The 25,671-nt window shown below is 35.7% G+C and overlaps 1 protein-coding gene across 1 annotated transcript in view; it reads left to right on the top strand.

The window, feature by feature from the left end:
- LOC149789234 (SCO-spondin-like) overlaps nucleotides 1-25,671 on the top strand; it is a 215,128-nt gene that overhangs the window by 178,310 nt on the left and 11,147 nt on the right. Inside the window, exons 15-24 of the mRNA XM_089973597.1 lie at nucleotides 9,458-9,649; nucleotides 10,584-10,775; nucleotides 11,708-11,899; nucleotides 12,833-13,024; nucleotides 13,959-14,150; nucleotides 15,089-15,280; nucleotides 16,215-16,406; nucleotides 17,341-17,532; nucleotides 19,130-19,321; nucleotides 20,641-20,832. Of these exons, the coding sequence (XP_089829723.1) occupies nucleotides 9,458-9,649; nucleotides 10,584-10,775; nucleotides 11,708-11,899; nucleotides 12,833-13,024; nucleotides 13,959-14,150; nucleotides 15,089-15,280; nucleotides 16,215-16,406; nucleotides 17,341-17,532; nucleotides 19,130-19,321; nucleotides 20,641-20,832 (1,920 nt within the window). The remainder of the gene's footprint in view (nucleotides 1-9,457; nucleotides 9,650-10,583; nucleotides 10,776-11,707; nucleotides 11,900-12,832; nucleotides 13,025-13,958; nucleotides 14,151-15,088; nucleotides 15,281-16,214; nucleotides 16,407-17,340; nucleotides 17,533-19,129; nucleotides 19,322-20,640; nucleotides 20,833-25,671) is intronic.

Genomic DNA, 25,671 nt, shown 5'->3' with positions numbered 1-25,671 from the left:
TATTTTGCTGAACCAAAATTAAACCAGTTAACGGAGGCTGGGGACCGTGGGGTGGCTGGATTTTAACAAGCTTTTGCAGCCGCTCATGTGGGGGAGGTACACAGACGCAATACCGGACGAGATCTTGCAATAATCCATTTCCTCGCTACGGTGGGACACAGTGTAGCGGCAGTTCAACAGAGTCCCAAATGATTTCATGCAATTCACAAACCTGTCCTCCGGGTAAGACTACCACAACAGCTACTACTATTACAAACTACTATTTGTGTTCTGCTTCTTACTTTGCAACTAGGATACCAACAGTTATTACAGTTATTGACGCTATTATTTCTGCTACTACCACCACCACTAGCATTGCTACTACAAGTCTCCCAATAGGGCACAAGATCTAGTAATTCAATTGTTATCGATTGTTTTGTTTTTAATATCATGCATCGATTAGTAAAGAGATTACTTATTCGTTTCGTGAACAAAATATTCTCTTTGATTTTATTTCCAGGTACGTATTCTTAGTTTTAATCTCAACATTTTAAAAACATCTTATTTCTATCTTCATTCAATATTTTTCTTTATCGTTTCTGAACTCAAATTCAACTAGTAAACGGAGGTTGGGGACCTTGGGCTAGTTGGACTTCAACTAGCGTCTGTAGTGTTACATGTGGAGGAGGCATACAAACCCAAACCCGAGCAAGGTCCTGCAATAATCCTGTACCTCAGAACGGAGGAAGTCAGTGTAGCGGCAGTTCAACAGGTTTCCAAACGATACCATGCATCTTACCAACTTGTCCCGCGGGTAAGATTAATACAATGAATAATACTATTACAAACAGCAATTATTTTGCTCTATTTGTATCATTAAAATGAGAACATCTATCAGTACTACTACTCCTATGGCTACGATATTTAATAATACTACTATTCCTACACAGCAGCAGCTACAACAACTATTCCAATAATCAGTAAAATCTAAGAATTTAATTTGTGTGCATGCTTTAATCAGTGCATGGAAACTGGAGCGCCTGGAGCGGCTGGATTTCAAATGGAACCTGTAGCGTCACATGTGGTAGAGGTATACAGATTCAAATCAGGAACCGGTCCTGCACCAATCCTATTCCCCAGAATGGTGGACGACAGTGTAATGGATCTTCAACGGAATCTCAGAACATTCAATGCAACACACAAGCTTGTCCAATAGGTAAGGAAGCCTGTTAATACTTATACTTAAGTAAGAGCCTGGAGACTCTACACAACACAGCAAGGCCGCTCGTCGATATGAGAAAGCAACTAATTAATATAAAAAATGAAGGGGCATACACGTATTGTTGTTGTTATTGTGGGCTTTGAGTAAACAAACTGGCCATTCATTGAATTGAAAAGGCAACAATGTAAAATAAAAATGAATATTCCATAAATGAATTTTAATTTGCCGCCTTGTAAGTAAAGAAAGAAACAAAACTCTGATAAGCTGTTTACAGGTGTACATAACAGAGAATGTCGTTAAAATCGTTCAAATATTATAGATCTCTGCAAAATAGTTTGCATCGAAACAAGAAAGAAATGTAAGAAAAAACACTCAGAAACGTCTTAATAATTTCAGTGACGAAGAATTTTAGTTCTACCTATATATGTTACGAATTTTCAAAGCTAAAAGAATTTCAAAGTACGTTGCAACAGGACTCTTTGATAAAGGGACGTAAGACTGGATTGTCATAAAAACTGCAGGTCGATATAAAATACATTACTGAGAGCCATTGTGTGTACTTCTATAACATCAATATAATCGGCAGTTGTTTCCTTGAGATGGCTATGTCTGGCAAATGATAACATGAAAGGTGTTCGTGTTCAGTAATGGCCTTAGTAAGGTTAAGTAAATTTTTGAATTGACTCCACATTCTTCACTAGCATTCATTGTCAACACGTTTGATACGCAAGGCGATCCCTTTTAGTGTAAATGACATTCAAAGGTAAATATTGGATGGATTATGTCAGATAGATGGTTTCTACACTATTTCTGAGGCAGATGGAAATCCACACATAACAAAAACAGATAAATCATTCTGAAAGTCGATAAATATGATAGAATGAAATAACGAAATATAAAGTTATCATAAATAAATGGCGAGATTTCAGATGCAAGATGCAACACCTAACAGATAATGATCATGCAACATCAATTAGTGTTTTGGATATGTATTGGGTAGGTGTACCCACAAATTAGGGACAATGCAATACTTGTACAGGTACAATAGTAGAGAACATAACGTTTTTAACATATTGCCTTTAGTAATTGCAATTATCCAGCTTCATATTTGGAAGCCAACCATTGTTAACTGTACATGTATGTGTTTAACTTTGCGACAGACAGGTTTTCAGGAAATGCATTATTAATAGAACTGCTGACAAAAGGATTTTTGTTTCATTTTCAATAATCCGTTGGTACGTGGTTTTAAAATCTATTTAAGTCGTCTACAGGCATCTTATAAAAAGGATGAAATAATTGTTCGCAATCATTATTTTCAGCCTTTCTGCGACTTTCATTGGTTTAAATAGTATATACCTTAAACATGACATCAGTTAGCTAAACGGAATGCAGAATGAGTAGTATTTTCCTATATTTCTCTTTTGTCTCTGTCACTCTAATTTAATTCCATAGATGGAGGCTGGAGCGCTTGGAATGGCTGGATTTTAAATGGAACTTGTAGCGTCACATGTGGTGGAAGTATACAGACTCAAACTAGAAACCGGTCCTGCACCAATCCCATTCCCCAGAATGGTGGACGACAGTGTAATGGAACTTCAATGGAATTGCAAGTCATTCAGTGCAACACGCAAATGTGCCCTATAGGTAAGGACTGGTGGACGACAGTGTAATGGATCTTCAATGGAATCTCAGTCCATTCAGTGTAACACACAAGCTTATCCTATAGGTAAGGAAGCCTGCTGATACTTATACTGTAAGTAAGAGCCTGGAGACTCTACACAAAACAGCAAGGCTGCACGACGATATTGAAAAGCAACTAATTAATATAAAAAATGAAGTGGGATGACCGAATTCGTGTTGTTATTGTGGGCTTAGAGTAAACAAGTTGGCCCTTCACTGAAATGAATAGGCAGCAACGTAAAATTAAAATGAATATTCCGTAAATAAGTTTTAACTTGACGCCTTGTAAGTAAATAAAGAAATAAAACTCTGATAAGTTGTTTACAGGTGTAGAGATAGAATATAAACAGGCAATAGTGAAACAGTTTACATCATGCTAGAGACAGCAAAAATCGTTAGAATCGTTTAAATATTATAAATGTATGCAAACTATTTTGCATCGAAACAAGAAAACGATGCAAGCAACAACACTTAGAAACGTTCTAATATTTTGAGTGAAGAAGAATTTTCGTTCTACCTATATATGTTACAAATTTCCTAAGCTAAAGGAATTTCAGTGTACATTGTAATAAGGTTCTGACAAAGGGACGTAAGCCTAGATTGTCATAAAAGCTGCAGGTCGATATAAGATACATTACTGAGAGCCACTGTGTGTACTTCTATAACATCAGTATAATCGGTCGTTTTTTCCTTGAGATGGCTATGTCTGGCAAATGATAACATGAAAGATGTTTATGTTCAGTGATGACCATAGTAAGGTAAAGTAAATTTTTTAATTGACTCCACTTTCTTCACTAGCATCAATTTTCAACACGTTTGATACGCAAAGCGATCCCTTTTAGTGTAAATGACATTCAAAGGTGAATATTGGTTGGATTATGTCAGATAGATAATTCCTCGACTATTTCTGAGGTAGATGGAAATCCACACATAATAAAAACAGTGAAATCGTTCTGAAAATCGATGAATATGATAGAAAAAAATAAAGAAATATAACGTTATCATAAATACATGGCCAGATTACAGATGTAATATACAACACCTAACAGATAATGATCATGCAACATCAATTAGTGTTTTGGATATTTATTGGGTAGGTGTACCCACAAAGTAGGGACAATGCAATATTTGCACACGTACGATAGTAGAAAACATAATTTAAAAAAAAATACCCTTAAGTAATTGCAATTATCCAGTTCCATATTTAGAAGCCAAACATTGTTAGATATACATTGTATGTTTTTAAATTTGCGACAGACAGGTTTTCTGGAAACACAATATTAATAAAACTGCTGATAAAAGGCATTATGTTTCATTTTCAATAAACCGTTGGTGCCTGGTTTTAAAGTCTAGTTTAAGTCGTCTACAGGCTTCTTATAAAAGAAGGAAATAATTGTTCGCAATCATTATTTTCAGCCATTCTCCGACATTCAATCTTTTAAATAGGATATACCTTATGCATGACATAAGTAATCTAAACGGAATGCAAAATGAGTTGTTTTTCCTATATTTCTCTTTTGTCTCTGTCACTCTAACTTAATTCCATAGATGGAGGTTGGAGCGCTTGGAATGGCTGGGCATCAAATGGAACTTGTAGTGTCACATGTGGTGGCGGTATACAGACTCAGACTAGGACCCGATCCTGCACCAATCCCATTCCCCAGAATGGTGGAAGACAGTGTAATGGAACTTCAACGGAATTTCAAACCATTCAGTGCAACACGCAAATGTGCCCTATAGGTAAGGAATCTGCCACTATCTTTACCGCGCCAATGAGTGTTTGTGCTCTATACTAAGCAACAGTTGAATAGAGAAATTAACTAAGCAAAATGAAAATAAGTGGCATATGTCATCTATGACATGGTGTTTTCTATTTCAAGAAAGAAACATAAAAGTTTTCTCATCGCAAAATATAATGTTGAAGGCACAAATATAAAACATGGAAGTGTGAAAGAGTCTTCCTGTTCGAGATGGCTAAAGTGAAAGTATTCTAACTCTCATATAAACTTTTGGCATGGAATCCGGTGGAAGCTGTGTGGATACATGACATGAAAATTGTGTAAGATACTGTCATTAGATTACTCTGAAAATTCTTAACATGAACTTCACCATCGTCATCAACTGACATCAATTTTCACCATGCCTGACAAGCAAAGTGGTACTTGTAACGTTACTGGAAATCTGATGATAAATATTGTATGGATCATGAAAGGAAGATGATTTTTGGACCATTTCCGTCACTGTCCCGACGCAAAGGGCGATCCACGAGGATATTATCATAAAGAAATTGTTAAGTTACAGAATCAAAATATGACATTCAAGAGAGAATAATCAGGCAATATTATTATGTAGTTTGGATTTTGTTCTCGGTAAACGTAACCAGTTTGACAAAGTAGGAAAAATGCAGTATTTTTATAGAGAATTTAGCAAAAAATGCAGATATTTTGATAAATGGTCTTTAATAACTGCAATCATCCAGTTCCAATATTTGGAAGCCGCAAATTGTAAATTCTAAAGATATGTGCTTAAATTTCCGACTGAAAGGATTTTAGGGACTCGAATTATTAATAGATCTGCTCAAAATTGCATTAAATCGCAATTTTGACCTGGTTTTAAAATCCAATTAAGGTGTCCACATATTTTTGTATATTTTTATATATGTTCGCAATTATTATTTTCAGCCAATCAAAAACAACCATCCTTTCCAATATATATATATATATATATATATATATATATATATATATATATATATATATATATATATATGGTATATTCTATCTAAACGGAATGAACAATTCGTGCGTTTTCTCATATTCATATGTTGTCTCTGTTGTCACTCTAATGGTAACCCATAGATGGAGGCTGGAGCGCTTGGAATGGCTGGACATCAAATGGAACCTGTGGTGTCACATGTGGTGGAGGTATACAGACTCAAACTAGGAGCCGGTCCTGCACCAATCCCATTCCCCAGAATGGTGGACGACAGTGTAATGGAACTTCAATGGAATTGCAAGTCATTCAGTGCAACACGCAAATGTGCCCTATAGGTAAGGAATCTGCTACTATCTTTACCGCGACAATTAGTGTTTGTGCTCTATACTAAGCAACCGTTGAATAGAGAAATTAACTTAGCAAAGTGAAAATAAGTGGCATATGTCATTTATGACATGGTGTTTAATATTTCAAAAAAGAAACAGAAACGTTTTCTCCTCGTAAAATATAATGTTGTAGGTACCGAACATAAAACATGGAATTATGAAATAGTCTTTTTCATGTTCGAGATAGCCAAGGCCATTAAAGTAAATTGACTGTTATATCAAATGTTAGGCACTGAATTCGGTGGAAGATGTGTGGATACATGACATGAAAATTATGTAAGATACGATCACTTTATGTAAAGATTTCTCCGAACATTTTTAACATCGAATCCACCATTGTCACTGACTTCAGTTTTCACCACGCCTGCTAAGCAAAGAGGTACTTTTAGCATTACTAGAAATCTAATGATAAATATTGTATGGATCATGAAAGGAAGATGATTCTTGGACCATTTCCGTCACTGTCCCGAGGCAAAGGGAGATCCACAAGGATATTATCATAAACAAATTTTTTAGTTACAGAATCAATCTGTGACACTCAAGAGAGAATAATCAGGCAATATTATTATGTAATTTGGATTTTTTCTGATTAAATGTACCCAGTTCGACAAAGTTGAACATATGCAGTATTTTTTGTAGAGGATTTAGAAAACACTGCAGTTATTTGTATACATGGCCTTTAATAACTGGAATAATCCAGTTCCAATAATTGGAAGACGCAAATTTTAAATTCTATGTGCTTAACTTTCTGACTGAAAGTATTTTCGGGACTCGAATTATTGATATATTTGCTCACAATTGCATTGAATTGCAATTTTGTATGCAATCTCTGTTGACCTGGTTTTAAAATTCAAATAAGGTGTCCACAGGCTTTTTATAACAATATAAACATAATTTGTTCGCAATTATTATTTTCAGCCGATCAGCAACAGTCATTCATTCCAATATATATATATATATATATATATATATATATATATATATATATATATATATATATATATATATATCTTATCTATGGTATATTCTGTTTAAACGAAATGAATAATTCGTGCGTGTTCTCATATTCATATTTTGTGTCTGTTGTCACTCAAATGGTAACCCATAGATGGAGGCTGGAGCTCTTGGAATGGCTGGACATCAAATGGAACCTGTAGTGTCACATGTGGTGGAGGTATACAGACTCAAACTAGGAGCCGGTCCTGCACGAATCCCATTCCCCAGAATGGTGGAAGACAGTGTAATGAAACTTCAACGGAATTTCAAACCATTCAGTGCAACACACAAATGTGTCCTATAGGTAAGGAATCTGCTACTACCTAAACGGTAGCAGTGCGTGTTTGTGTTCTATACTAAACATTCGTTGAATAGAGAAAGTAACTAAGCAAAATCAAAATAAGTGGCATATATCATCTAAGGCATGGGGTTTTCTACTTGAAGAATGAAACATAAAAGTTTTCTCCTCACGAAATATAGTGTTGTAGGCACCGATTATAAATCATGGAATTATAAAATATTCTTTTTCCGGTTCGAGATGGCTAAAATCGTGAAAATCCGACTCAAAGGTTTAAGAGGACTCAAAATATTAATAGATCTGCTCTAAATTGCATTAAATTGAAATTTTTTTCAATTTCTGGTGACCTCATTTTAAAATCCAATTAAGTCGGCGACAGGCTTTTTATAAAAATGCAAAAATAATTTGTTTGCAATTATTATTTTCAGCCGATCAGCGACCATCATCCTTTCCAAAAGGATATGTAAAATATATTTTCCATAATATATTGTATCTAAACGGAATGATTAATTCGTGCGTTTTCTCATATTCATATGTTGTATCTGTTGTCACCTTAATGATAACTCGTAGATGGAGGCTGGAGCGCTTGGAATGGCTGGACACCAAATGGAACCTGTAGTGTCACATGTGGTGGAGGTATACAGACTCGAACTAGGAGCCGGTCCTGTACCAATCCCATTCCCCAGAATGGTGGACGACAGTGTAATGGAACTTCATCGGAATCTCAAATCATCCAGTGCAACACACAGACGTGTCCTATAGGTATGGAATTTTACTGCTGCTTCTACGGTAAATATGAATGTTCGTGTTCTACACTGAATAATCATTGAATGGAAAAAGTAACTAATCGAAATGAAATCAAAGTAAGCGACATGGATTATTTTTGACGTTCTGTTTTCTAATTCAACAAAGTGGTATAAATACCTTTTTTGCGCGTAATGTTTTAAAAGCGTAGGTAGAGAATATTAACAGGTAATAACACGTCCGTCTCGATCCTGTTTGAGATGGCAAAACGCATTAAAATAGTCAAACTCTTATGTAAACTATTTTGTACGGGAGCCGGTGTGAGGTGTGTGGATAAGTAGCATTAAAAATTTTAATTTTGGAATATGAGATTAGAAAGATTACTCTGAAACTTCTTAACATATTCAAGAGTAATTCTTATAATTGCTATGTGGATATGTAATGTATTACTGAAGGTAAAGGAACTTTGACGCATATCGAAACTCATCTTGGACAGAGGGAGGTAAGCCGTGGTTGTTACATGTTGATATTAAAGATTTAAAAAAATTGGGTTTGTAAAGAAATTATTCATATTTGAATGTACGTATCTAAAATTGGGATAATTTGATTTCCTTCCTTTAGGTGACGATACCTTACAAATGTTCATAAGTAAGGTGTTTGTATTCAGTGATTGCCGTAGAGGAGGGAAGTAACCTTTGGAATAGACTTCCTTGTCGACAAAGTTTAATAAACAGAGCTCTCCTGTTCAGTATTAACACAATCAAAGCTAACTGTGGTATCAATTGCAAAGGAGAATGATTCCTCGAATATTTGTGTCACTGTACCCAAGGTACAGAGAGAGAGAGAGAGAGAGAGAGAGAGAGAGAGAGTTCCACCTGTAGTAGAATCAGTCGAGCATTTGAGAATAGAAGTTAGTGATAGAAAACGAGGGGAAACTGATTATCATCAATGAATTGCTTTGTTAAAGACATATCATGCCACACGTTACATTTATCATTAGTGGTGTTGATATGTTTGGGTAAAAGTACTCAGTTTGACAATATAGGGAAAACTGACTATTCTTATACAAAAAACTAAATTGATTTTAGTCCATAGCATATACCAATTGCAGCGACCCAGTTCCACTTTTGAAAGCCGAGAATTGTTATTTATACGTGCATGCGCCCCCAACCATGACGACAGGCTTTCCCTAGCTCTGATTATTAATAACACTTTTTGACAAATTTCTTTCAATTGCATTTTCCTGCAATTCATATATATTGAGGTTTAAAATCCAATTAACTCTGACGGTGACATCTAAAACGTTTTAGCATTTTTCTCCCGATAATTCATTTCAGCAAATTTTGAACCTTTATTCTTTTCAGTAAGATGGTTAATATATTCCATCAATTACATGTTCGTTACTCAACACGATGCACTCATTTTATCCTATCGTAGATGGAAATTGGAGTACTTGGAGTGGCTGGATTTCGAATGGAATCTGCAGCGTCACATGCGGTGGAGGAATGCAGACTCAAGCCAGGAACAGGTCCTGCACCAATCCTATTCCACAGAATGGTGGAGGAGAGTGTATTGGCACCTCAACGGAATTTCAGACTATTACTTGCAACACACAAGCTTGTCCTATAGGTAAGCAATCCTGGTAATGCTTCTACAGTAAAGAATAATGTTGATGTTTCCGAGTAAACTATCAGGAAACTCCTAACAAACTGGGAACATAAAAATTCGACGTAAGAGGGAGAACTCAGAGATTTAATATTTATACTGGCGAAGTAATAGTTCTTACCTGGATATATTATGAATTTCGTAAGCTAATAAAATTGGTATGCACATTGTGGCATGGGGAGGTAGTCGAGATTGTCATGCATATTGCCACTCCATATTAAATACGTAGCTGAAATTCATTGAATTTACTACTCTTTCAGTACAAAGCTCTGTTTGGAAAATGATGATAGGAAAGGTATTATGTATACAGTACCTGCTGTAGAAAGTTTCATGAAATCATCGACTTGACACCACCTTTGTCACTGACATTAGTTTCGTCTTACTGGATAATAGAAGTGTCAATGAAATTCAAAGAGAACTAACGTAACGATTATGAAAGGTAACTAATCCCTCCACCATTTCCGTAACTCTGCGTGAGGTGTTATGAAAGCCAAAAGTAAAATAACTGAAATTTGACTATTCTTATACAAAAAATTGAATTGGTTTTTGTCCATTGCATATACCAATTGCAAGGACCCAGTTCCACTTTTGAAAGCCGATTATTGTTATTTTTACGTGCATGCGCCCCAAACCATGACGACAGGTTTTCCCTAGCTCTGATTATTTATAACACTATTTGACAAATTTCTTTAAATTGCATTTTCCTGCGATCCATATATATTGAGGTTTAAAATCCAATTATCTCCGACGGTGACATCTAAAACGTTTTAGCATTTTTCTCCCGATAATTCATTTCAGCAAATTTTGAACCTTTATTCTTTTCAGTAAGATAGTTAATATATCCCATCAATTACATGTTCGTTACTCAACACAATGCACTCATTTTATCCTATCATAGATGGAAATTGGAGCACTTGGAGTGGCTGGATTTCGGATGGAACCTGCAGCGTCACATGCGGTGGAGGAATACAGACTCAAGCCAGGAACAGGTCCTGCACCAATCCTAATCCACAGTATGGTGGAGAAGAGTGTATTGGCAACTCAACGGAATCTCAGACTCTTACTTGCAACACACAAGCTTGTCCTATAGGTAAGCAATCCTGGTAATGCTTCTACAGTAAAGAATAATGTTGATGTTTCCGAGTAAACTATCAGGAAACTCCTAAGAAACTGGAACATAAGAATTCGACGTAAGAGTGAGAACTCAGAGATTTAATATTTATACTGGCGAAGTAATAGTTCTTACCTGGATATATTATGAATTTCGTAAGCTAATAAAATTGGTATGCACATTGTGGCATGGGGAGGTAGTCGAGATTGTCATGCATATTGCCACTCCATATTAAATACGTAGCTGAAATTCATTGAATTTACTACTCTTTCAGTACAAAGCTCTGTCTGGAAAATGATGATAGGAAAGGTATTATGTATACAGTACTGCTGTAGAACGTTTCATGAAATCATCGACTTGACACCACCTTTGTCACTGACATTAGTTTCGTCTTACTGGATAATAGAAGTGTCAATGAAATTCAAAGAGAACTAACGTAACGATTATGAAAGGTAACTAATCCCTCCACCATTTCCGTAACTCTGCGTGAGGTGTTATGAAAGCCAAAAGTAAAATAACTGAAATTTGACTATTCTTATACAAAAAATTGAATTGGTTTTTGTCCATTGCATATACCAATTGCAAGGACCCAGTTCCACTTTTGAAAGCCGATTATTGTTATTTTTACGTGCATGCGCCCCAAACCATGACGACAGGTTTTCCCTAGCTCTGATTATTTATAACACTATTTGACAAATTTCTTTAAATTGCATTTTCCTGCGATCCATATATATTGAGGTTTAAAATCCAATTATCTCCGACGGTGACATCTAAAACGTTTTAGCATTTTTCTCCCGATAATTCATTTCAGCAAATTTTGAACCTTTATTCTTTTCAGTAAGATAGTTAATATATCCCATCAATTACATGTTCGTTACTCAACACAATGCACTCATTTTATCCTATCATAGATGGAAATTGGAGCACTTGGAGTGGCTGGATTTCGGATGGAACCTGCAGCGTCACATGCGGTGGAGGAATACAGACTCAAGCCAGGAACAGGTCCTGCACCAATCCTAATCCACAGTATGGTGGAGAAGAGTGTATTGGCAACTCAACGGAATCTCAGACTCTTACTTGCAACACACAAGCTTGTCCTATAGGTAAGCAATCCTGGTAATGCTTCTACAGTAAAGAATAATGTTGATGTTTCCGAGTAAACTATCAGGAAACTCCTAAGAAACTGGAACATAAGAATTCGACGTAAGAGTGAGAACTCAGAGATTTAATATTTATACTGGCGAAGTAATAGTTCTTACCTGGATATATTATGAATTTCGTAAGCTAATAAAATTGGTATGCACATTGTGGCATGGGGAGGTAGTCGAGATTGTCATGCATATTGCCACTCCATATTAAATACGTAGCTGAAATTCATTGAATTTACTACTCTTTCAGTACAAAGCTCTGTCTGGAAAATGATGATAGGAAAGGTATTATGTATACAGTACTGCTGTAGAACGTTTCATGAAATCATCGACTTGACACCACCTTTGTCACTGACATCAGTTTCGTCTTACTGGATAATAGAAGTGTCAATGAAATTCAAAGAGAACTAATGTAACGATTATGAAGGGTAACTAATTCCTCCACCATTTCCATAACTCTGCGTGAGGTGTTATGAAAGCCAAAAGTAAAATAACTGTAATTTGACTATTCTTATACAAAAAATTGAATTGGTTTTTGTCCATTGCATATACCAATTGCAGGGACCCAGTTCCACTTTTGAAAGCCGAGAATTGTTATTTATACGTGGATGCGCCCCAAACCATGACGACAGGTTTTTCCCTAGCTCTGATTATTTATAACACTATTTGGCAAATTTCTTTAAATTGCATTTTCCTGCAATCTATATATATTGAGGTTTAAAATCCAATTATCTCCGACGGTGACATCTAAAACGTTTTAACATTTTTCTCCCGATAATTCATTTCAGCAAATTTTGAACCTTTATTCTTTTCAGTAAGATAGTTAATATATCCCATCAATTACATGCTAGTTACTCAACACAATGCACTCATTTTATCCTATCGTAGATGGAAATTGGAGCACTTGGAGTGGCTGGATTTCGAATGGAACCTGCAGCGTCACATGCGGTGGAGGAATACAGACTCAAGCCAGGAACAGGTTCTGCACCAATCCTATTCCACAGTATGGTGGAGAAGATTGTATTGGCACCTCAACGGAATCTCAGACTCTTACTTGCAACACACAACCTTGTCCTATAGGTAAGCAATCCTGGTAATGCTTCTACAGTAAGGAATAATGTTGATGTTTCTGAGTAAACTATCAGGAAACTCCTAAGAAACTGGGAACATAGGAATTCGACGTAAGAGGGAGAACTCAGGGACTTAATATTTATACTGGCGAAGTAATAGTTATTACCTGGATATATTAAGAATTTCGTAAGCTAATAAAATTGGTATGCACATTGTGGCATGGGGTGGTAGTCGAGATTGTCATGCATATTGCCACTCCATATTAAATACGTAGCTGAAATTCATTGAATTTACTACTCTTTCAGTAGAAAGCTCTGTATGGAAAATGATGATAGGAAAGGTATTATGTATACGGTACCTGCTGTAGAAAGTTTCATTAAATCATTGGCTCGACACCACCTTTGTCACTGACATCATTTTCGCCTTTCGGGATAGTAAAAGTGTCAATGAAATTCAAAGAGAACTAATGTAACGATTATGAAAGGTAACTAATCCCTCCACCATTTCCGTAACTCTGCGTGAGGCGTTATGAGAGCCAAAAGTAAAATAACTGAAATTTGACTATTCTTATACAAAAAATTGAATTGGTTTTTGTCCATTGCATATACCGATTGCAGGGACCCAGTTCCACTTTTGAAAGCCGAGAATTGTTATTTGTACGTGCATGCGCCCCAAACCATGACGACAGGTTTTCCCTAGCTCTGATTATTTATAACATTATTTGACAATTTTCTTTAAATTGCATTTTCCTGCAATCCATATATATTGAGGTTTAAAATCCAATTATCTCCGACGGTGACATCTAAAACGTTTTAGCATTTTTCTCCCGATAATTCATTTCAGCAAATTTTGAACCTTTATTCTTTTCAGTAAGATAGTTAATATATCCCATCAATTACATGTTCGTTACTCAACACAATGCACTCATTTTATCCTATCGTAGATGGAAATTGGAGCACTTGGATTGGCTGGATTTCGAATGGAATCTGCAGCGTCACATGCGGTGGAGGAATACAGACTCAAGCCAGGAACAGGTCCTGCACCAATCCTATTCCACAAAATGGTGGAGGAGAGTGTATTGGCACCTCAACGGAAACTCAGACTCTTACTTGCAACACACAAGCTTGTCCTATAGGTAAGCAATCCTGGTAATGCTTCTACAGTAAAGAATAATGCTGATGTTTCCGAGTAAACTATCAGGAAACTCCTAAGAAACTGGGAACATAAGAATTCGACGTAAGAGGGAGAACTCAGAGATTTAATATTTATACTGGCGAAGTAATAGTTCTTACCTGGATATATTATGAATTTCGTAAGCTAATAAAATTGGTATGCACATTGTGGCATGGGGAGGTAGTCGAGATTGTCATGCATATTGCCACTCCATATTAAATACGTAGCTGAAATTCATTGAATTTACTACTCTTTCAGTACAAAGCTCTGTCTGGAAAATGATGATAGGAAAGGTATTATGTATACAGTACTGCTGTAGAACGTTTCATGAAATCATCGACTTGACACCACCTTTGTCACTGACATCAGTTTCGTCTTACTGGATAATAGAAGTGTCAATGAAATTCAAAGAGAACTAATGTAACGATTATGAAGGGTAACTAATTCCTCCACCATTTCCATAACTCTGCGTGAGGTGTTATGAAAGCCAAAAGTAAAATAACTGAAATTTGACTATTCTTATACAAAAAATTGAATTGGTTTTTGTCCATTGCATATACCAATTGCAGGGACCCAGTTCCACTTTTGAAAGCCGAGAATTGTTATTTATACGTGGATGCGCCCCCAACCATGACGACAGGTTTTTCCCTAGCTCTGATTATTTATAACACTATTTGGCAAATTTCTTTAAATTGCATTTTCCTGCAATCTATATATATATATTGAGGTTTAAAATCCAATTATCTCCGACGGTGACATCTAAAACATTTTAACATTTTTCTCCCGATAATTCATTTCAGCAAATTTTGAACCTTTATTCTTTTCAGTAAGATAGTTAATATATCCCATCAATTACATGCTCGTTACTCAACACAATGCACTCATTTTATCCTATCGTAGATGGAAATTGGAGCACTTGGAGTGGCTGGATTTCGAATGGAACCTGCAGCGTCACATGCGGTGGAGGAATACAGACTCAAGCCAGGAACAGGTTCTGCACCAATCCTATTCCACAGTATGGTGGAGAAGATTGTATTGGCACCTCAACGGAATCTCAGACTCTTACTTGCAACACACAATCATGTCCTATAGGTAAGCAATCCTGGTAATGCTTCTACAGTAAGGAATAATGTTGATGTTTCTGAGTAAACTATCAGGAAACTCCTAAGAAACTGGGAACATAGGAATTCGACGTAAGAGGGAGAACTCAGGGACTTAATATTTATACTGGCGAAGTAATAGTTCTTACCTGGATATATTAAGAATTTCGTAAGCTAATAAAATTGGTATGCACATTGTGGCATGGGGAGGTAGTCGAGATTGTCATGCATATTGCCACTCCATATTAAATACGTAGCTGAAATTCATTGAATTTACTACTCTTTCAGTAGAAAGCTCTGTATGGAAAATGATGATAGGAAAGGTATTATGTATACGGTACCTGCTGTAGAAAGTTTCATTAAATCATTGGCTCGACACCACCTTTGTCACTGACATCATTTTCGCCTTTCGGGATAGTAAAAGTGTCAATGAAATTCAAAGAGAACTAATGTAACGATTATGAAAGGTAACTAATCCCTCCACCATTTCCGTAACTCTGCGTGAGGCGTTATGAGAGCCAAAAGTAAAATAACTGAAATTTGACTATTCTTATACAAAAAATTGAATTGGTTTTTGTCCATTGCATATACCAATTGCAGGGACCCAGTTCCACTTTTGAAAGCCGAGAATTGTTATTTGTACGTGCATGCGCCCCAAACCATGACGACAGGTTTTCCCTAGCTCTGATTATTTATAACATTATTTGACAATTTTCTTTAAATTGCATTTTCCTGCAATCCATATATATTGAGGTTTAAAATCCAATTATCTCCGACGGTGACATCTAAAACGTTTTAGCATTTTTCTCCCGATAATTCATTTCAGCAAATTTTGAACCTTTATTCTTTTCAGTAAGATAGTTAATATATCCCATCAATTACATGTTCGTTACTCAACACAATGCACTCATTTTATCCTATCGTAGATGGAAATTGGAGCACTTGGAGTGGCTGGATTTCGAATGGAATCTGCAGCGTCACATGCGGTGGAGGAATACAGACTCAAGCCAGGAACAGGTCCTGCACCAATCCTATTCCACAAAATGGTGGAGGAGAGTGTATTGGCACCTCAACGGAAACTCAGACTCTTACTTGCAACACACAAGCTTGTCCTATAGGTAAGCAATCCTGGTAATGCTTCTACAGTAAAGAATAATGCTGATGTTTCCGAGTAAACTATCAGGAAACTCCTAAGAAACTGGGAACATAAGAATTCGACGTAAGAGGGAGAACTCAGAGATTTAATATTTATACTGGCGAAGTAATAGTTCTTACCTGGATATATTAAGAATTTCGTAAGCTAATAAAATTGGTATGCACATTGTGGCATGGGGAGGTAGTCGAGATTGTCATGCATATTGCCACTCCATATTAAATGCGTAGCTGAAATTCATTGAATTTACTACTCTTTCAGTAGAAAGCTCTGTCTGGAAAATGATGATAGGAAAGTTATTATGTATACAGTACCTGCTGTAGAGAGTTTCATTAAATCATTGACTCGACACCACCTTTGTCACTGACATCAGTTTCGTCTTACTGGATAATAAAAGTGTTAATGAAATTCAAAGAGAACTAATGTAACGATTATGAAAGGTAACTGATCCCTCGACCATTTCCGTAACTCTGCGTGAGGTGTTATGAGAGCCAAAAGTAAAATAACTGAAATTTGACTATTCTTATACAAAAAATTGAATTGATTTTTGTCCATTGCATATACCGATTGCAGGGACCCAGTTCCACTTTTGAAAGCCGAGAATTGTTATTTGTACGTGCATGCGCCCCAAACCATGACGACAGGTTTTCCCTAGCTCTGATTATTTATAACATTATTTGACAATTTTCTTTAAATTGCATTTTCCTGCAATCCATATATATTGAGGTTTAAAATCCAATTATCTCCGACGGTGACATCTAAAACGTTTTAGCATTTTTCTCCCGATAATTCATTTCAGCAAATTTTGAACCTTTATTCTTTTCAGTAAGATAGTTAATATATCCCATCAATTACATGCTCGTTACTCAACACAATGCACTCATTTTATCCTATCGTAGATGGAAATTGGAGCACTTGGAGTGGCTGGATTTCGGATGGAACCTGCAGCGTCACATGCGGTGGAGGAATACAGACTCAAGCCAGGAACAGGTTCTGCACCAATCCTATTCCACAGAATGGTGGAGGAGAGTGTATTGGCACCTCAACGGAATCTCAGACTGTTACTTGCAACACACAAGCTTGTCCTATAGGTAAGAAATCCTGGTAATGCTTCTACAGTAAAGAATAATGTTGATGTTTCCGAGTAAACTATCAGGAAACTCCTAAGAAACTGGGAACATAGGAATTCGACGTAAGAGGGAGAACTCAGGGACTTAATATTTATACTGGCAAAGTAATTGTTCTTACCTGGATATATTATGAATTTCGTAAGCTAATAAAATTGATATGCACATTGTGGCATGGGGAGGTAATCGAAATTGTCATGCATATTGCCACTCCATATTAAATACGTAGCTGAAATTCATTGAATTTACTACTCTTTCAGTAGAAAGCTCTGTCTGGAAAATGATGATAGGAAAGTTATTATGCATACAGTACTGCTGTAGAAAGTTTCATTAAATCATTGACTCGACACCACCTTCGTCATTGACATCAGTTTGGCCTTACGGATAATAAAAGAGTCAATGAAATTCAAAGAGAACTAATGTAAAGATTACGAAGGTAACTGATCCCTCGACCATTTCCATAACTCTGCGTGAGCTCTTGTGAGAGCCAAAATTAAAATAACTGAAATGTTTGAAATGTCGATGACATTATAGATACAAGGAAACGATGAAGACAACGTTCCCCTTTTTGTGTATGTTGTCAGACTAATAATAAATCACAGATGGAGGCTGGAGCGCTTGGAATGGCTGGACTTCAAATGGATCTTGTAGTGTCACCTGTGGTGGAGGTATAGAGTCTCAAACCAGGAACCGGTCCTCTGCCAAACCAATTCCCCATAATGGTGGAAGGAATGTAATGGGAACTCAACGGAATCGCAAAACATCATATGCAAAACAAGAACTTGTGCTTTAGATGAAGTATCCTGCTATTGCTTCTGCAGGAAAGATGAATGTGGGTCTTCAGTATCAAAAAAGTGTTAAACAGAAAAGAAAGCAAACAAGTTGAAATTAAGTAACATCAGTCAATTATGACAAGATGTCTAATTTATCAAAATAGTAAAAATACAATTCCTCTGCGAAATGTTGAAGGGTGATGGCTCAGGATATAAATAGGAAACATTGAAACACACACACGTAATAGAAGGAGTCAAATATTTGAGAACATGGATGACAATTATAAAAGAACAGAGTAAGATAATTATCATAATTTGATTGCCAAGTTAAATAGCATAATATGACAACTGCCATATATTCAGCATGCAACACCATTATTTGTTTTGAATTTGTCTGGGCAGATGCAAACCTTTTGACAACAAAGTGAAACACGGGGTATCCCTATACAAACATTGCTAATTAATTATGTATGTGCGCAAATCAGTGATATACTGGTTTTCGAGAACATGCATTATTAATCTCTCTTCTAACAAAATGCGCTGAATTGCGTCTTTAAGCATTGCCTATATATCTGTGTTGAAAATCCAGTTAACTCATATGCAAATTTATTCTCATATGTTGCTGCATTTATCACACTGTGATTGCTTTCTGCTGATTGTGGACCTTCATTCTTTCCAGTACTATGTTTACTATAACAGTTGCGATTACATAATTACTCAACAGAATGCATTTTATCATATTTGTGTTTTGTATTTGTTTTTTTTTTATTAATAATTTTAAACCTTAGATGGACATTGGAGTGAATGGAGTGACTGGACATCAGATGATATTTGTAGCGTCACATGTGGTGGAGGTATACAGACTCAAACCAGGATCCGGTCCTGCAGCAATCCCGCACCCCAGGATGGTGGAAGAGAGTGTAATGGAACATCAACGGAATCTAAGACCATAGAATGCAGCAAACAAACGTGCCCTAAAGGTATGGAATCTTTCTAATACTTCTGAAGTAAAGAATAATGTAAATGCTCTGGAGAAAACAGTCAGGTCATTTGAAGAAAAGAAAACGAAACAAAATAAAAGAAAAATTTATTGGCATATCGGAGTAATTGTAACTTGCCGTTACGTTTTCTTACTAAATAAAGGAATAAAATTCGGCAGTATGGTCTACAGGTGGTGATATACAGTATAAACATACATGAAAATAACTCATAATAATGTTTTCATTGACGAAGCATTATCGTTGCTATCTTGATAAGTTATGAATTTCTTAAGCTAACGGAATTTCGATGAACATTGAAACAAGACTATAGAAAAAGGAAGTAATCCGGGATTGTCATAGATGTTGGGAGTCGATCTGAAATAGATTACGGGAAATCATTTTATGTGCTTACATAAAATAGGTATCTTTGGTATCTTTGGCCTTTCTTGCCTTAGAGGGCGATGTCTGGCAAATGATAACAGGAAAGTTATGTGTGTGTGTGTGTGTGTGTGTGTGTGTGTGTGTGTGCAAGGATTAAGTACATCTTAGAATCGACACCATATTGTTCATTTTTTCAGTTTTCACCACTTTTGATAGCAACGCGATTCCTTTTAGGTTAAGTGAATATCAACATTAAATATTTTATGTATTTTGAAAGGAAGATAATTCATTGACCGCTTCCTTTCCTTAAATCAGAGAGAGGGAGATCCACACGCAACAAAATTAGTTAAATATTAGAGAACGTCGACCAATATTATTGAAACAAAAGAGAAAAATACCCAAGACAAAACGTTATCGTCATTATATTGCCAAGTTGCAGAATGAAGATACGACACCTAAAAGATAATGATCATGCAACATCCTTAAGTGTTTTGGATTTTTCCGGTTAGGTGTATTCATTTTGATCAATGTGAGAAAATGCAATATTTGTATACAATATAAAACCGTGCACATACTTTGTAATATTGGCAGCCACAAATGTTTAATTAAACATGTATATGCTACGATTTGCGACATATACCATTTTGGAGATACTCTTTACTAATTGCGCTGCTGACAAATCATATTACATAGCGTTTGTTAAGCAACAAGTTGATTCCTGGTTTTAAGGTCGAATTAAGTAGTACACACACTTCTTATGAGAAAAACAAACAAACAAGAAAAAAAATTGTTCATAATTATTATATTTAGCCAATGAGCGACCTTCATTCTTTTGAATAGAATTTTAATATATCTTATTCATGACATGTTTTATATAAACGGAACTAAAAATACGTACATATTATTTTGTGTCTTGTCACTCTGATTTCAACCCGTAGACCGAGGTTGGAGCGACTGGAGTGGCTGGACTTCAAATGGAACCTGTAGCGTAACATGTGGTGGAGGTAAAGTGACTCAAACCAGGAACCGGTCCTGCATCAATACCATTACACAGAATGGTGGAAGAGAGTGTAATGGAACCTCAAAGGAATCTCAGACCATTGAATGCAATACACAAGCTTGTCCTATAGGTAACGAAGCCATCTAATACTTCTACATAAACGAGGAATTGTGGGTCTATTTTATGAAACAATTGTTAAATAGAAAACAAATTAAGATATTTTAAATTGAAGGTTCGGTCAATTTTGAGACGCTATTTTGTGATTTAACAAAGTAATAACGATGTACCTTCTCAGTGTTACGTGTTTAGGCTCTTACAAAACGTTACAGAAAAGAGTGAATAAAACAAGCTTTGTAAAATTTAACAAATAATTTATTTCCCTAGAAAAGCAAGGTAAAAATGAAAAAAAGAAATTACAGTTTTACGAATCAAATCCATAATTAATCCAAGAATTAAAAACTAGAAGTCATATTATTAAAATGTCCTAAATGAATCTGAGTTAGAGTCCCGATTATATCCTAGATAGAAGGCGATGACGTCTGCTGCAACCTTCAAATTGCTGTTGTGTCAACAATTCCCTGTTGAATCACAGAAAAAATAATCCAGCTTTGAATTTCGAATAAATTTCAATGAATGTCTTTGTCTAAGAATCATTATGAGCAATTGTATATTTCAAGGGAAAAGAATCACTGTATTCTATAAAATAAAATTTCAGCTCAAACTGGTCACAACAAAACATCTTTAAGTGAAAACAGTTTAGAGCCCGAATGCCTAAATTCCATCCAGAAAACATTTATACACAAATTTACGACACAAAACATATTCCCGTATGATGGTCATGGTCACCTTTCCAGAAAAAAAGAAGCTTTTTACATGCCTAACATCTCATACTCCCAGTATGGCCTTAACTAAAATCAATGGTTCTTGCTCTGGGAAAGAGTAATATAAAAATATAAAGTCGTCTACCTGAATCCTTACAGGTTCTGATTTAGGTCAGCAACTAGATACAGTGTTTCTATATTATATCAGTCAGCTCAAACAGAGTTGAACTGAATTTATTAAAAAAATGTCAAATCCAGTAGACAAAATTACCTTATAATAGCATGTAAAGGAATATATAATTTTTAAACTAACAAACAAATAATTAAATTACATATACATAACACTTCCCCGTAAAAGAAAAAGAAAGACTTTTTTAATAAAGCTTTCTATTTACCATATATTAATTATATATGAGGGTTAAAAAAAACATAAGAACTCTTACGAATTATACAAAGTGTACATGAATTAATATTTCTATACACGGGAGAGTGCATCTGCTATAAAATTGTCTTTGTTCTTGATGTGCCTGATGTCGATATTATATTCCTGTAATAACAAACTTTTCCTTAATAATCTCTGATTTTTATTTTTCATCTTGTCGATGAAAGTATGGGGGTGATCACTAAACACAATAATCGGAGAAGAAGCTGAACTAATGTAAACTTCAAAACGTTGTAATGCCAATATCAAAGCCAAACATTCCTTTTCAATTTTGGAATAATTTCTTTGGCGCTTATTTAATTTCTTAGATAAGTAGCACACTGGATGATCAACGCCATTTTTTCTTCTTGAATCAATAGTGCTCCAAACCCAACATCACTTGCATCAACAGACTGTTTAAATGATTGGCTGAAATTTGGAGCTGTAAGAACTGGTGCATCCTTAAGTAAGGCTTTTAACTTATCAAAAGCCTCCTGACATTTTTCAGTCCAAAGAAACTTGTTTTTCTTACTCAATAAATTTGTCAGGGGTTCAGCAATTATGGAAAAATTGGAACAAAATTTCCGATCGTATCCAGCCTAAAAATCGCACCAGCTGCTTTTTACTAACAGGCAGAGGGAATTCAGAGATAGCCTTCACCTTAGCATTTATAGGTTTAACTTGTCCATGTCCCACGATATGTCACAGGAATGTTACACTAGCAAGACAGAACTCACGTTTGGATAAATTAATTGTCAAACTTGCATCAGTGAGTCTGTCAAGGAATTTCCAAGTTGTCGCTAAATGTTCTTTCCAGGTGTAGTTGTAGATGATGACATCATCAATGTAATCACGACAATTATCTAGACCAGAGGTAATCATATTCATTATACGTTGAAAAGTACTTTCATCCCAAACGGCATCACTTTATATTGATAAAGTCCATCTGGAATCACGAATGCCGAGATCTCCTTTGCTCTTTCCGTCAGTGGAATTGGACCAAATCCTTTCAAAAGGTCAAATTTGGTGACATACTTGGCATTTCCGATTTTATCAATGCAGTCATCGATTGTTGGTAACGGAAATGACTCTGTTTTAGTAGCACTGTTCACCTTCCTTTAATCAGTGCACATATAGAAAGTTTTATCTGGTTTCGGAACAAGTATACATCGTGAACTCCAGTCACTTTTACTGGGTTCTATGAAATTATTCTCCAGCAAATACTGATTTTTTTTTCAGTTATTCCTGTTTGAGAGGGTTCATCCTGTATGGATGTTGTTTCACAGGTTTGAAATTTACGATTTCAGCGTCATGGATTTTTTTTTTTTTGTGTTCCTTGTAGGAACATCTGGAAATAATGTTCATATTCAAGTAATAACTGTTTAAGTTCATTCCTTTCTTGTTGTTGCAAATTTGAAAGTTTCTGGTCCAGATTATTCATTATTCTGAATTCCGAAGATTTGGCAGTCCAAAATCAGAAAAGTCCGAATGCATCCCTTCGCTTAAATCCTCACTGAGTGGGACATTTACAACTAAATTAATTGCATAATTAACCTGGCTATCTCTCTAAACATGCTCCTTTAACATATTTACGTGGCAAAGTTGTTTTTGTTTTTTCGCCTCACAGGAGTATTTATAATATAATTTGAATCATTTAGTTTCCCTTTCAACTTTGCAGGGACCATAATACTTGGCCTGAAAAGGATTTTGTGATATGGGCAAGAGAGCCAGAACTCTATCACCAGAATGAAAACTCCTTTCCTTTGCATTTGTATCATATCCTGCTTTCATTTTTGACTGAGTAGAGTGCAGATTAATTCTTGCAACCTCACAAGCCTTTGACAACTTGTACACTTAGCTGTGATGGCTATGTAGTATTAATACTACATCAAGTTTTGGAGGGCAGAAATCAGTGCCTGGACATAGGGTAATGCTACTACATGGTTTAAGGGATACAATTAGAACTATGTATTATTCTAACTACATCTGTTAAAATTGCAAACATTATCAAGAAGATTGATTTCAGTATCTTCATTAGAAAGAAGTTTCTCTTTTAACAACTTCAAAAGTCCACGCACAGTATGTCCAAAAATTAGTTCAAAGGGAATGAATCCTAAAGATTCTTGAACTGATCCCCTAGTAGCAAACAAAAGTAAATGAATGCCTTCATCCTAATCTTTGCCTGCATCGAAACAATATGACCGAATCATATTTTTCAAAGTTTGGTGAAATCTTTCTAAAACCCCCTGGCTCTCAGGGTGATAGGCAGAATATTTGAATTATTGGATGGCTAATTCGTACATAATTTACGGGAAGATTCCAGACATAAAATTTAACCCTTGATCAGATTGGACAGATTTGGGAAGGCCAAATTGAGTTAAAAACTTTATCAAAGCTTTTACTATGGTTTTAGTTTTAATATTCCTCAAAGTAATTGCCTCTGGGAATCTTGTTGATACACACATAATGGCCAAATAGTATTGGTTACCTGATTTGGTCTTAGGTAAGGGACCAGCACAATTTTCCATCATTCAGCTAAATGGATCGTCATATGCATAAATATGTTGCAGATAAGCCTTAGGTATCTTCTGAATGTGTTTTCATACCATTTGACAAGTATGACAAGATTTACAGTATTTACAAATATCACTTTTAATTTTTGGCCAATAGAAGTGATTCAAGATCTTGTGATAAGTCTTATTAATCCCTAAATGTTCAGCCAAAGGAGTTTCATGGGTCAGACTAAGTATTTCCTCTCTGTATGATTTTGGAACTACAATTTCATAGTTCACTGAACACTCATTACCAGCAAGTACCTCGGGAGGCCTCCATTTTCTCATAAGAATCTCATTTTTAATGAAACAACAAACAGGTACTTCAGTGTCTTCGGTTTCGCTAATGACCCTTTGAAACAAACAGGAGATCTCAGGATCTTTTTCCTGTTCGACGACAAGTGATTGTCGTTTATCACCCTGATTGGAATAAAGATAATGAGAAGTTAAAAGAGGATCACTGTGGTCAATACCTTTTGATTCATCCAAACAAAGAGTGAAAGTGACCTGATCAAAAGCCTGACCAATACAAGTGTCAGCTAAAGGAATACTTTCCTGATCAACATCATTCTCAAGAGCTTTCTTTGCCATAGCTCTAGTAACTGGACAAGCTGGGTATAAATCAGGGAATTCTTTTTCAATAAGTTAGACTTTCTGATCCAAAGAAGGCTTGTGAGTTACAAGTGGATTAACCACAATCTTATCTCCAGCTAGGTCGTTATCTACTAACAAATTAATGCCCTCACTGTTCCGACTCTCACGGGTCCTCAGATTAAGTCTGATGACAAATTTACACAATGAAGAGGAACATTAAGAAAGCTGCACTCTACTCGCTGAATAAGAACACTCTCATTAGAAGAAGACTTCTCAGAAAAAGGCAAAATACCTGATAATAAAAGACTCTGCAAAGCTATTGTGTCCCTTAAAATTTTAATAGGGATGGGATTAGCTGAATCACCCAAGAGTGATAAAGAACCCTTTGACATGAATATTTCATAATTCTCCATAATAAAATCAGACTGGGGTTTATGAGACCCAACAAATGTATTGCTTAAATACATGACCATGACCTTGACCTCTTAGAAATAAGAGCATTTGGAATTGGTTTGTCTTGATTCTGATGTCTATTTTTCAGTTTTTAGCAATCGGAAATAAAGTGTCTTTTTTTACAATAG

The sequence above is a fragment of the Sinohyriopsis cumingii genome, chromosome 11 (assembly GCF_028554795.1).
Source record: "Sinohyriopsis cumingii isolate HCF-2022 chromosome 11, ASM2855479v2, whole genome shotgun sequence".
Taxonomy (NCBI): Eukaryota; Metazoa; Mollusca; class Bivalvia; order Unionida; family Unionidae; genus Sinohyriopsis; species Sinohyriopsis cumingii.
Note: the sequence above shows the minus strand (reverse complement) of the source record. Positions and strands in the feature narration are given on the sequence as shown.